Consider the following 12042-nt stretch of genomic DNA (forward strand, 5'->3'; position numbering starts at 1 on the left):
TTTGATGCAGTTTCTCCATTTCACCTTTAGAGAAGAAAAAAAACATTCACTGTGTATCTGCTCATTCTGTGTTTCTTATCCGCTGTCTGATTGAAGTTGTATGGATTTGTATGATATACATGCTCTGCCTACACACACACACACACACACACACACACACACACACACACACACACACACACACACACACACACACACACACACACACACACACCCCCAACAGAATCTCACTGGGCTTGGCGAATCAAAGTCCAGGGCTATTTTGTTGTCCTAGTCCGGCACTAGTCCTGTACACGTAGGCATTGTGCAGTTGACCTTGTACTTTGATACACTGTGAAAGTGAGCAAAGTGCAATGGCAACAGTAGGCTAGGTGCAATTCACTAAGCACTTTCAAACCAAATGGTTGCCTTTCTATGAACAGCAACCTGCCAGTGGGACTGGAGATGGAAATGAGCCTTAATGGGCTTTAGTCTCAAGCATATTTACATGGAAATGTTCATTAATATGTAGCCCATGTCCCATGAAAAAAATAAATCTCAATTTTAAATTTTATGTTTGTATGAAACTTAAAGGTTGAATGAAGTTTTAATTTAAAGGGGAAAGTTAGACAAGTGTGGAAGTAGCCTACAGCAGAAATAAGTCGATTCAAAACGGCGATGATGACTCAACACAATGTCGTTTAATTTCTTAGAACGAGCTGAACCATCTTTGTTTGTTGTTTTCCTGCCCTTTCCTCAGACTAACACTAACATTAACAATAACATTAACATTAAAATTAACATTAACTTACCGTTTAACAGGTGGAGACGTCGTCGGTGTCTCTCCGCTGCATTTCACCAAAATGACAGAAAGTCTAAAGGTGTTGGATCAAAGTTTAATCATAAAGTTATACGAGGTGATATGACCTGTAGGAGGGGAAGAGGACGATAAGGACGGAGCAGGAGGTTCCATGAGTCAGATACTCAGCTGCAGCTTCATTCAACCCGTTTACACACAATCTGTCTGAGTAAATTCAAAGTGATTTAGGGGAGACCAGGAATGGTTGTAACATCGGTCAGTTGTAACACTTCCAATTTCTCCAGTCAGGAACAAGTTACGAGTCACCTGATTATGAGATTAAAGCCATACTTGTGTGACAAAAACATAATAAAAAGTAAAAACTGTGTGATTAAAATTTTATAATGTGCAAACTTTTCACAAAAATCACAATTAAAAGTCATGATCATCAAATCAAAATGATCAAATAAGTCATAATAGTGTAACAAAATATATAATTATATAATTATATGAGAAAAGGAAAGAATTAAAGACATAACTAAGAGACAAAGTAGACAAATAAAAATCATCAAATAAAAAAGTAATAAATGATTGATAAAATTTCACAATAGTGAAATAAAAAGTAATATTAATCAAATAAAATAATTGTATAATAAATGTAATTGAAATGTAATTGAAGCTGGTGTACGGCCCTCCGCACTAACCTCTACTGCTCCTCACCCCACAGTGATGGTGACGTGAATCTCTATGAACCTGTTAATGGTTATCTCTACAGTTTTAATGCAGGTTTAATTACCCAAAGTTGCCAGTCCTCAGAGCTCAATGGCGACCTCTGCTGGTCAAAAATGAGGTACTGCAGAATGTTTCACAACTGATCAGTACATGAACAAGAATGCAGTGACAGACGATGAACTGCATAGATAATGCACATAAAAAATGACAAAATAGTTTTCATTGATTTTTGTTTTGAATATGGGAGTTTCATGTTTTTTTTAATTCTTTTCATTGATTGATCTGAACTCTCACACATCATCAATGAGCCAAACAACTGAGCACTTTATCAGTCCATGGTTGATGTCATGTAACTGTTTCAGTTTTGACTGTGACAGATGTGACAGACACAGTTGGATATAATCAAATATTGCATTTTATTTTATACATCGGCAATAGATATTGATATATAGTTTATTATACCAGTCTCGCTCAAATATATTAATCATTCATATTTCAGTCATTATTATTGAAAAGTATCAATGGTTCATCTGTGATTAATTCCTATGTCAATATTGTGAACTACATTACACAAAGACATAATGTGAACAAACAAAACCATCATTACAAATAAAAAAAGTGAACCACCGTGAAAAACCAAAACTTTGCTCTGAGCAGATGGAGCCACGCCCCCTCTGTGTGTGTTTTTTGTTTGTTTGTTTGTTTATTGTTTGCACTTTAATAAAACATTACAAAGAAAGAGTATATCACATAAAAGAAAGAACATATACAATAGATAATATATGATAAACTACAATGAATCAGCGCTGGAGAGGTTAGAAACCCTGGGTGTCTGTTAATGTATGTTATGGTTCTATATCATTACACACTTAGCACTACTTGGCTCTACTCAATTCAACTCTCTTTGGTTTTGGTCATTTTCCATTACTGAGTTCTTCATAATACCTCCTCTACGTGGGTGGGGTCGTCATCGTACATCACTCCGTCTAGCTCTCCTGGATCCTCTCATCAGCCACCAAACAAGGAACGTCTGCACCTTGTCAGCGGACCACAATGTGGTTTTGCGCACAGCACCCATTTAACTTGCGCTAAAGAAAAACAACAACAACAATTGCAGTAGAGATCATTGGGCGCTGTTGCCAGTGTGTTTTTAAAAAACCTTTCCAGTGACAGTCAGGCCAATCAGTGGCCGGCAGTCAGTTGATGTCACATCTTAGTATCAACCATACCAAAAAAAGTACCAGGTACCAGGTACTATCCCTGATGGCAAAGCAAAAGAACTGAGTCGAGATAAGTAGTGTGAATGGAAAAGGGTCATTAGTCTCTTGTGTCTATGGATATTCCCATTCATCCAGGTCATAGTTATCTCTGGGAAACAAATTGACTCGAAGGCAACTGGACTTTGTCTAGGAAGACGTTTCAGCTTTTATCCAAGAGGCTTGATCAGTTCACAATGCATCAGTGTGACTGTTCCTAACTGATGACAAATACAATTCTAGTTGCCTTTGATTCAAGGTATTCCACTGCCAGGTGAGTCATCTCTGCTGACAGGAACATCCTCTGAGCTATTTCAGCTGACACAGTCTAATAGAGCAGCTAGTTATCCTAAACCCTGGGTACAGAGGCTCAGTGAATGTGGTGAAGAAGGTGTGGAGATGTGTCAGTGACCTTCCAGGAGAGACTCTGTAGAAGGACAGGATGCCAGCCTCCCAGTCCAGATACACCGCCACCCTGTGGCTGCCCCCGGAGGGAACTGCAATGGTGTAGCTCTTTTCTTTGTGATATGCAGTGTACCTCTGACCAGAACAGTGCAGAGCCCAAGAGTTCCTGTTGTATCCTATCAAACAGTCGTTGGTGTCACCCTTGCAACGGATGCTCTTGTAGGCCACTCCGATCCCGGCCCAGTTCCCTTCCCACTCCACCTCCCAGTAGCAGCGGCTGCTCAGGCCCTGCTGGGTCAGGATTTGGGGCCAGTAGTCAAACCTGTCAGGGTGGTCAGGATACGGCTGCTGCTCTATACCCTGGGTGACTTTTCGGTTCCCATCAGAGATAATGAGGAGTTTGTGGGCGGTGTTCACATCCAGTGTGAGATCACATGCATCTGAGGAAGCATTAAAAGTGAATCAAATTAGAAATAACACAAATCTAATATCATCCCACCACAAACCTGGAATTATGTTTTCTGTCTCAAATCTGCCCACAAACAAGGCCGAAAACTTGTCAAGTCCCTCACCTTCTGTAGCTCCTTTATCAACCAAAAGAAGTGCTCAGGCAGGACACTCAGGCCACTGCCATGTACCTTCAGCAGCGGTGTCTGGTCTGAAGAACCACCTACTCTACTGACATCATTTGTCAAAGTTTCATTGTGAACTCAAACCCTAAAACACCAGTTGACTGAGATGCCAGGTGTGAACTAGGCTACAGTGTTTCCCTGTGATCAACACTGTCACTCTCACTGGTCATTATATAATATCTTGACTTACATTTAGTCAGTCCAGGTTTTAGCCAGCACTCTGCACTGTGGTCGACTCTGCAGGGAGAATATGAAATATGTCATGAAGATCTGAGATCTGGATCACAAGGTACAGAAGGCATGAATACCCACCTCAAGGAGATACAGGGACAGATTGGGTGTCTTTAAATAGATATATATTTGCTCTTTTACTCCTTTATTATGATAGGATAATGAGAGAGACAGGAAATCAGTGGAAGGGAAAGTCAGAAAGGATTTTCCAATGATACCCACTTGTGATGTAGCAGCCCACTGACTGTTTTTTTTTTTTTACCTCAGTTTTGCTGATTCACATTGTCCCTCCTCCAGAGCTTCAGAGATGAGCTTCACTCCAGACTCTCCCAGGTGATTGTAGCTCAGGTCAATCTCTTTCAGGTAGGAGGGGTTGGACTTTACTGCTGAGGCCAAGAAACCACAACCTCTCTCCGTAACACAGCAGAACGACAACCTGGTGAGAGGCAGAATCCAAATGAACCTCAAACAAAAACTGACAAAATGTTTAGAGGGAAAGCTGAGTGTGTCAGGACAGAGTCATGGTGAGGGACAACCAGAGTAACATTACCTGAGTGTTTCCAGTTTACAGCACTCATTTCCCAGTCCGACGCTGAGTCGCTGCACTCCCTCGTCTCCGATGTCATTGTTGCTCAGGTCCAGCTCCTGAAGCTGTGATGAGGAACAGCTGAGGACTGAAGCCAGCTGTTCACAGCATCTCTGGGTGAGACCACATCTGTTAAGACTGAATGAACAGAGAAGTCATTAGGATAAATCCTACAGGGACCATGAATCGATATTTTCCCCCCTTTCAACTGACATTAGTGGGAGTACCCAGGCTTTTTCTAGGCCCTGGAAAACGTGGGGAGGAAGACAGAGCTAACATTGATGTTGTGTAAACACCAATGGCAATGAAACCCATCTCTGTGGTTAGGTATAAGTAGGTTTTTTGATCAATGGAAAAGGGGCTTAAGTTTGGTACAAACCATCCAGGAGTCATTAAGTTATTTACTTCAGAGGAGAAGGGTTGGCAAAAAAACATGATCTACTGATGCTTAACTACCAGTAAGAAAATATTAGGAACTACTCTTGCTCACGTGAGTGTCTTCAGTCTGCAGTGTGGACTCTGGAGTCCGGGGCAGAGGAGCTCAACTCCAGAGTCTTGTAAACTATTGTCACTTAAGTCTAAATCACACAGCTCTGATGCTGAGCTGAGAGAGGAGGACAGTGCCTGGCAGCAGGTTGCACTGAGTCCACAGTCATTCAACCTGATGCACAAAGACAAAAGACTTTAAGTCAGTATAACATGGAGTCATCTGCAATACTGAGTTTGAAAGGTGTGCGTTTAAGGTTTAACAAACACTCATATGATATGTCATGGTGACATTTGTAAGATTTGCAGAGACACTTACTTTGCTGATTTGGATGCTTTGAGGACTGGGAGGAGCCACTGAAGACCTTCTTCGTTACTGGAGTACTTCTTCAGTTCGAACAGCTCTAGATTCTCCTGAGAGGTCAGCAACACAAAGACCAGAGTTGCCCACTGAGTTGAAGAGAATTCATCTGTACCAGAGTCTCGGCCTGAGTCCAAGTACTTCTGGATCTCCTCCACCAGAGAGTCATCGTTCAACTGACTCAGACAGTGGAAGAGATTTATACACCTGTCAGGGTGAGGACTCTGCTGGATTCTGTCTTTGATGTACTTGATGGTTTCATCGCGACTTTGAGAGTCACAGGTTTGGACCTGTATCGTCAGGCCTCTGAGCAGATCCTGACTGGAGTCCAGAGAGAGTCCAAGGAGGAAACGCAGGAAGAGATCCAGGTGGCCATTGTTGCTTTCTAAAGCACTGTCCACTGCTACTTTGTGTACGTCGGACACAGACTTTGCTTTGGGTGATTCTCCAGATTCCTTGATCATCAGGTTGACACCACTGACCTTGTACGTCACATGGACAAACAGGGCTGCAAGGAACTCTTGGACAGACAGATGGACAAAGCAGAATACTTTATGCTGCAACCAGGACTCTTCCTTGAAGACCTGAGTGCAGACCCCTGAGTAGATAGATGCCTCTTTGACATCAATCCCACACTCTCTAAGATCCTCCTCATAGAAGATCAGGTTGCCTTTCTGCAACTGCTCGAAGGCCAACTTCCCAAGGGACATAATCATCTTGTAAGTGAGTTGAGGGTCCAGTTCTTGCTCTGTGCAGTACTTGGCTTGCATCTGTGTGGTCTGGTGTGCCAGGAAGTGGATGTACATCTGAGTCAGTGTCTTTGGCATCTTTCCTCCTCCTGCACCGACAAACATTTTTTCCAGGACAATGGAGGAAATCCAGCAAAACACCGGCACATGGCACATGATGTAGAGACTTCTGGTTGACTTGATGTGAGTGACTACTCTTTTGGCCAAATTTTCATCATCAATTTTCTTGTGGAAGTACTGCTCCTTCTGTTGGTCACTGAAGCCTCGTATCTCAGTCACCCGGTCAACATACTGTGGAGGGATGCAGCCGGCTGCAGCCGGTCGGGTAGTGATCCACACGTTGGCTTTTGGTAGCAGATTACCTGCAATGAGGTTTGTTAGCAACACATCTACTGAGGCCACCTGTGTAGCATCACAGCATCTCTTACTTCCATTAAAATCCAGGGGCTGTCTGCATTCATCAAGACCGTCCAGTACAAACAGGACTTTGTACATCTTTAGGTCTTTGATTCCCGATTCTCTCAGGCCTGGGGTGAGGACATACAGAAGCTCCATCAGGCTTGTTTCCTCATCTCTGAGTAAATTCAGCTCCCTAAAAGGAAGAGAAAACAGGAGCTGGATGTCCTGATTGGCCTTGTCCTTGGACCAGTCCAGCATGAACTTCTGTGCCAGGACAGTTTTACCGATTCCTGCGATCCCCTGGGTGAGAACCGTTCTGATTGGTTTGTCATGTTTGGGTAAGGGCTTGAAGATGTCTTCACACTTGATTGGTGTTTCTTCTGACCTTGGTCGGTTGACGGCCTTCTCAGTTTGTCTCACCTCATGTTCACTATTGACTTCTCTGATGTCTCCATCAAGTTGGTAGAGTTCTGTGTATATTTTATTGAAGGGTATGACATTGCCCTGGTGTGTAATCCCTCCAGACATGTACTCACACGTCTTTCTCATATGGAATTTATGTTTCTGCTGATACATGTTGAGTTCTCCATAAAACCCTAAAAGAAGAAAGATTCATCGTTAGCCAACTTAAAACAAACAACACTTTTTTGTTTAAATTGTTAATGGATATAAAATGGAGTGGAATATCTATCTATCTATCTATCTATCTATCTATCTATCTATCTATCTATCTATCTATCTATCTATCTATCTATCTATCTATCATACAATTCAGCATCGCAAAGGCCTTATGATCAAGTCGACCAAAGTTGATATGCAAGGTTTTTAAAGTACTTTGCCCATAAATTGCCAAACAGACCTTAAACTACAGAGGATGGCTGACTTCCTTTTATTGCTGCAATATTTTCTGCAAGTCTCTTTATGTTTGATGTGTCTACCAAATTTCATCCATGTGGTAGAAACATATGACTCTAAACTCACACACATACACTTCCTGAGAGAATATTTCAATATCAATATCTCTAATCTCTTACTTTGCTGAAGGAGGGAGGCGTACACATCTTGTTTCATGGTCTTCAAAACAAGTAGGACGATCTGTAGAAATCCTTCTTTGGCTCCAGTTTTCAACTCAATCAGTTCTTCATCGAGCTCCTCCTCCTTTTCTTTACCTTCCTCACACTCTCCACTGGAACTGAGGATGTCCAAAACTCTCATCATGTTTGAGTTAATGAACTCGAAAACTTTGTCCTTAAAATCCTGAAACAAAAATCAGTTTAATAATATTTTCCATATATGATAAGCGGAGAATTCAGTGAAGAAATCAGTGCTGCATCTTTGTCTTTGTCAGGTCTGCTGGCAGCAGCTATCTGTTATACAGAGTGCACATAGCAGGAGGCCAACCCCCCCACAGAGCTCCTTTCTTTAAATACACCCACCTTTTGGTTCAGGGCCTGACTTGAAGCAGTCTGGTCTCTGGAAGCTCCTGAGTGTGTCCATCTGTAAATACATGTGCAGACTGAAAACACAGGAAGATCTCACACTGACAGTGATGTCTTACAGAAATATTTTATTCAGTGTTGGAGGACACGTTGTCCTTCTCACCTTTCATCAGGAGGAACCTCTTCTCCACTGAACTTCAGAGGAAGACCCATGGAGTGGTCGCTCTTCATTGAGACTCCACTGGGACATGAAGACGCTGCTGCTGCTGGTTGGACTCTGTAACCAAGGACAAGATGAAACATGTCGGTTCTGTCATTTAGAAAGCTTCTTTCTTACAGTAAAATATATTTTGGACATTTTTGCCTTTATTTTGATAGGACATGACAGCTGCTTAGGGGCAGAGTCTGCCCATATGGGCTCTATGTACAGCTCCACCACTTCTTGAATTTAAGACAGGTCCTTGATTTCCTGTCTTACATTATTGGACAAACTGATTAATCCAGGTGTGTCTGAGTAGTCACAATGGTCAGACACACCTGGATTAATCAGTTTGTCCAATAATGTAAGACAGGAAATGAAGGACCTGCCTTAAATTCAGGAAGTGGTGGAGCTGTGCATAGAGCCCATAGGACGAGCTCTAACCACACACATGTGGGGACATGTGTGTGGTTAGAGCTCGTCCTATGCCCCCCCCCCCCCCCCCCCCCACACACACACACACACAAAAAAGTGTTGCTATGAGCTTGCCAAAAAATGTAAAACTGCCGATGCCACTGTGGACATCAACCATTTACACAGAGAAAACAAGTAAGAAGAAGACTGTTGTTCTTAGTTAGCAACTTGCCCGTGTTTTTCATGGTGGGGGAGATGTGAGATCGTTTTGCAGTCTCTGATAGCTGTGGATAAGATAGGCCTTTTGTGCGTGTGCTATGGCTACTTTGTCTGTGTGTGTGTGTGTGTGTGTGTGTGTGTGTGTGTGTGTGTGTGTGTGTGTGTGTGTGTGTGTGTGTGTGTGTGTATGTGGAGGCAGGGGTGGGACGCTTGGCAGAGGTTCATAGAGGTACTACATACATAGATACTTTCACGTCGACTTAGCAACTGTAGCTTTAATATTTCTAACAGGTCTACTCACACATCTTGCAAGTCACAGCTGGCCAGATCAGATGTTCTTCTTCCATCTGCTCTCTTGTGTCTTTTACCTTCAATGAAAATTGAAAAATATAACACCTTAGTGCACAAACATGAGCCAGATATATGATGTTATGATTATAAATAAGTTATTTTTTAGTGATTTGTGGTGATACTGTAAATTGAGTGTGTAGCTTCCACTGTAAACATCAAAAATATGTTGTTTTTTTTGTACCTGATCTCTTGTCTCCATCACTTTCTGTCTTCCGTTTTCTCTGAGCATCTCCATCTGGTTTCCTTTCTCCTGCCTCCTCAAGGTCAATCTGTAATCGATGCAGTTTCTCCATTTCACCTGTGAAGAAGAAAGAAAACACAGGTTCATTTAATGTCTCTGTGTAAATGTTACAGGACTCCATGAGAATGACATCAGAATTAAATAAAAATACAAAAGTTTCAAGGGTCTGAACTGATATTGGATGTATGGAATTAATGTTAACAAGCTCATTTGGGGTGACCACTCCCCAATTTTTATAATATTATAAAAAAAAGATTCAGAATAGATCATAAATCTCATTTTGTGCTTGTTTTTGTTTGTTTTGTCCAACAGAGGGGGCTGTAATATTGAGATGGTATCAAATATTTAGTTTTGCCTAAGACTATCACATAATCTGGAAAAAACAAAGCTCTGTTATTCCACGAAGAACAAATCCTAATAAAGAGTATCACCTGTCTAGGCTTCTATACATGTAAGCTACTATGTTGTAACAAATAAAAAAATGCCACTTGTTCTGCAGGCACGAAAACATTGGAGCAACATAAAGTTTGTTTGTTCAGTATACATTTTCTTGTGTTTTGGGGAAGATTTAGCTACATTTTAGAATATTCTTTGCAATTATCCATTTAACCTTTGTCTTGTGTTAGCTTTCTGCCACTGTCTCTTGTGTTAGGGTCGGCTTTGACCCCTGTCTTAAATCAGCTGTAAAATACACTAGAACATTTTTTTTTCATCCAATTTTTCATTTCCATGAAAATGTTGGTTTTAGTATTTTTGGTGTGGGCCCCTGGGGCTTTTTTGTCATTATACCTCTTGACTTAAATTTAACATTCCTCTTGTTAGCTTTCTGCTACCATCTCTTGTGTTAGGGTTGGTTTTGACCTGAGTCTTACATCAGCTGTAAAAACACACTAAAAACAATTATTTATCATCACATTTGTTCATCTCTTGGTTACGTTCTTACATTGTTGTATGTTGTGCTTCCTTATCCATGAAAAGGTTAGTTTTGCAGTTTTAACTCTCATTATTGTTCCTATCCTTTTAACACAAATGTCATAATTATAACCAGAGAATTTTAGAATTTAGTGAAAAAAATGTTTTTGTTTTATTTTGTCTAAATATAGGTTCCTGACAAAGTCAAAAAACATTGATGCAATAAACAAATTTATGTGGTAGTTTTTTGCATTTAAAACCTAAAAATGGGTCAGTGGCGACCTTCATTATTATATGTATTTATTTATGTATTTCAATGTCATTTTTTGTGCATCATTAAATAACAGCAGAAAGATAAGAAAAAGTAAAAGTAAGTGAGTCTTATCAGTCCAGTTCAGCCTTTAACTGTTCCGAGAGATAAGAGTGACCCAATGTTTTCAGTCCACAGTTTCTTTTCTTTTTTTTAAGTATATATTTTTTAGCTTTTTCGGCTTTTATTTGATAGCACAGTGACATAGACAGGAAAGGGGGAAGCAGAGAGAGGGGGAATGACATGCAGGAAAGGTCTGCCCGACGCGGGATTCAAACCGGGGATGCCTGCGTTGAGGACTGTAGCCTCAACATGGGGTAGCCGCTTTAACCACTGCGCCACGCCCCAGTCCACAGTTTCTTACATCAGTGACAGTTACCACTGTCAAAATACATTAAACTGTGGCTTTTTAAAATTTGATTCAATTTAAATATTGGATAATTTATTGATAAATTTACAGATATCTGGTTTTTGAACTAACTTCTTAAGGGGCCACAAGTCAGACCAAAGCAAATCAACAGAATGTTTATTTTCTTATAACGAGCTGAACCGTCTTTGTTTCTTGATGTTTTATCTCAGAACATTTTCATCGACATTAATTTATTAAAAGTAACTTACCGTTTAACGAGTCCGTCTGATAGCTATTAACGACACAACCGACACCCAAAAGACTGAAAGTCGAGTGACGCAGTTAGATGATACATTTATACAAGGTCATGGTCAGTGCAGTGACCCGAAGAAACCCGAAGACACCCGACGCCCGGGGACCAATCATAGGACGACACAGGAGGCTTCGTTAGTTTAGTTTCGGTTTAGTTAGAGACTCAACTGCAGCTGCTTCATCCAGACTGTCTACACACACACACACACTCACACACTGTGACTATGTCTGCGTAAATTTAAATAATATAATCGTCACTGTTACATTGTCAATGTGCATTTATAAAGAAAAGAAGAAGAAAAAATATGAATAAAAAAAATTGTGACAAAAATGTAATCGGCTAATTGAGATTAAAAAGTCATTATCTAATAGAAAGTAACGGTGTGATAACATTTCATATTTATGAGGGAAAAATCCCAATTATGAGATAAATAAAAATAAAAAAGTAATAATTGAGCAACAACATTTCATAATAGTGAGATTAATGGGTAAATTTATCAAATAAAAAGCCATAATTGTGAAACAAATAATTGACACAAATTGACATTGAGTTGATTGCAATGATTATGACATAATAATAATAAAAAAGTCATAATTATGAGATTAAAAAGTATTTTTAAAAAGCCTAGCAAATATGTGGAAACCAATGGTCGTTATATCTATATATATACACATCTCTAC

At 40.5% G+C, this 12042-nt stretch overlaps 2 protein-coding genes across 2 annotated transcripts; both read right to left on the minus strand.

Annotated features, from left to right (window-relative positions):
• Positions 1–2007: 2007 nt before the first annotated feature.
• LOC310999005 (NACHT, LRR and PYD domains-containing protein 3-like) lies at positions 2008–7768 on the minus strand. The gene is made up of 7 exons (XM_083989291.1): positions 7650–7768; positions 5426–7211; positions 5111–5281; positions 4585–4758; positions 4297–4470; positions 3994–4040; positions 2008–3611 (listed from the first exon to the last, which is right to left on the minus strand). The coding sequence occupies exons 1-7, from the start codon at positions 7684–7686 to the stop codon at positions 3076–3078; spliced, it is 2925 nt and encodes a 974-aa protein (XP_083845417.1). The 5' UTR covers positions 7687–7768; the 3' UTR covers positions 2008–3075.
• On the minus strand, positions 7744–11361 carry LOC310999810 (uncharacterized protein; the record flags this gene model as incomplete). The annotated part of the gene is made up of 6 exons (XM_083990376.1): positions 11319–11361; positions 9419–9535; positions 9188–9254; positions 8218–8331; positions 8052–8112; positions 7744–7872 (listed from the first exon to the last, which is right to left on the minus strand). Coding segments are annotated over exons 2-6 (483 nt in total), but the record flags the coding sequence as incomplete, so codon positions are not given.
• Positions 11362–12042: the final 681 nt, after the last annotated feature.

Source organism: Trachurus trachurus (assembly GCF_905171665.1).
Source record: "Trachurus trachurus genome assembly, chromosome: 16".
In the NCBI taxonomy this organism is placed as follows: Eukaryota; Metazoa; Chordata; class Actinopteri; order Carangiformes; family Carangidae; genus Trachurus; species Trachurus trachurus.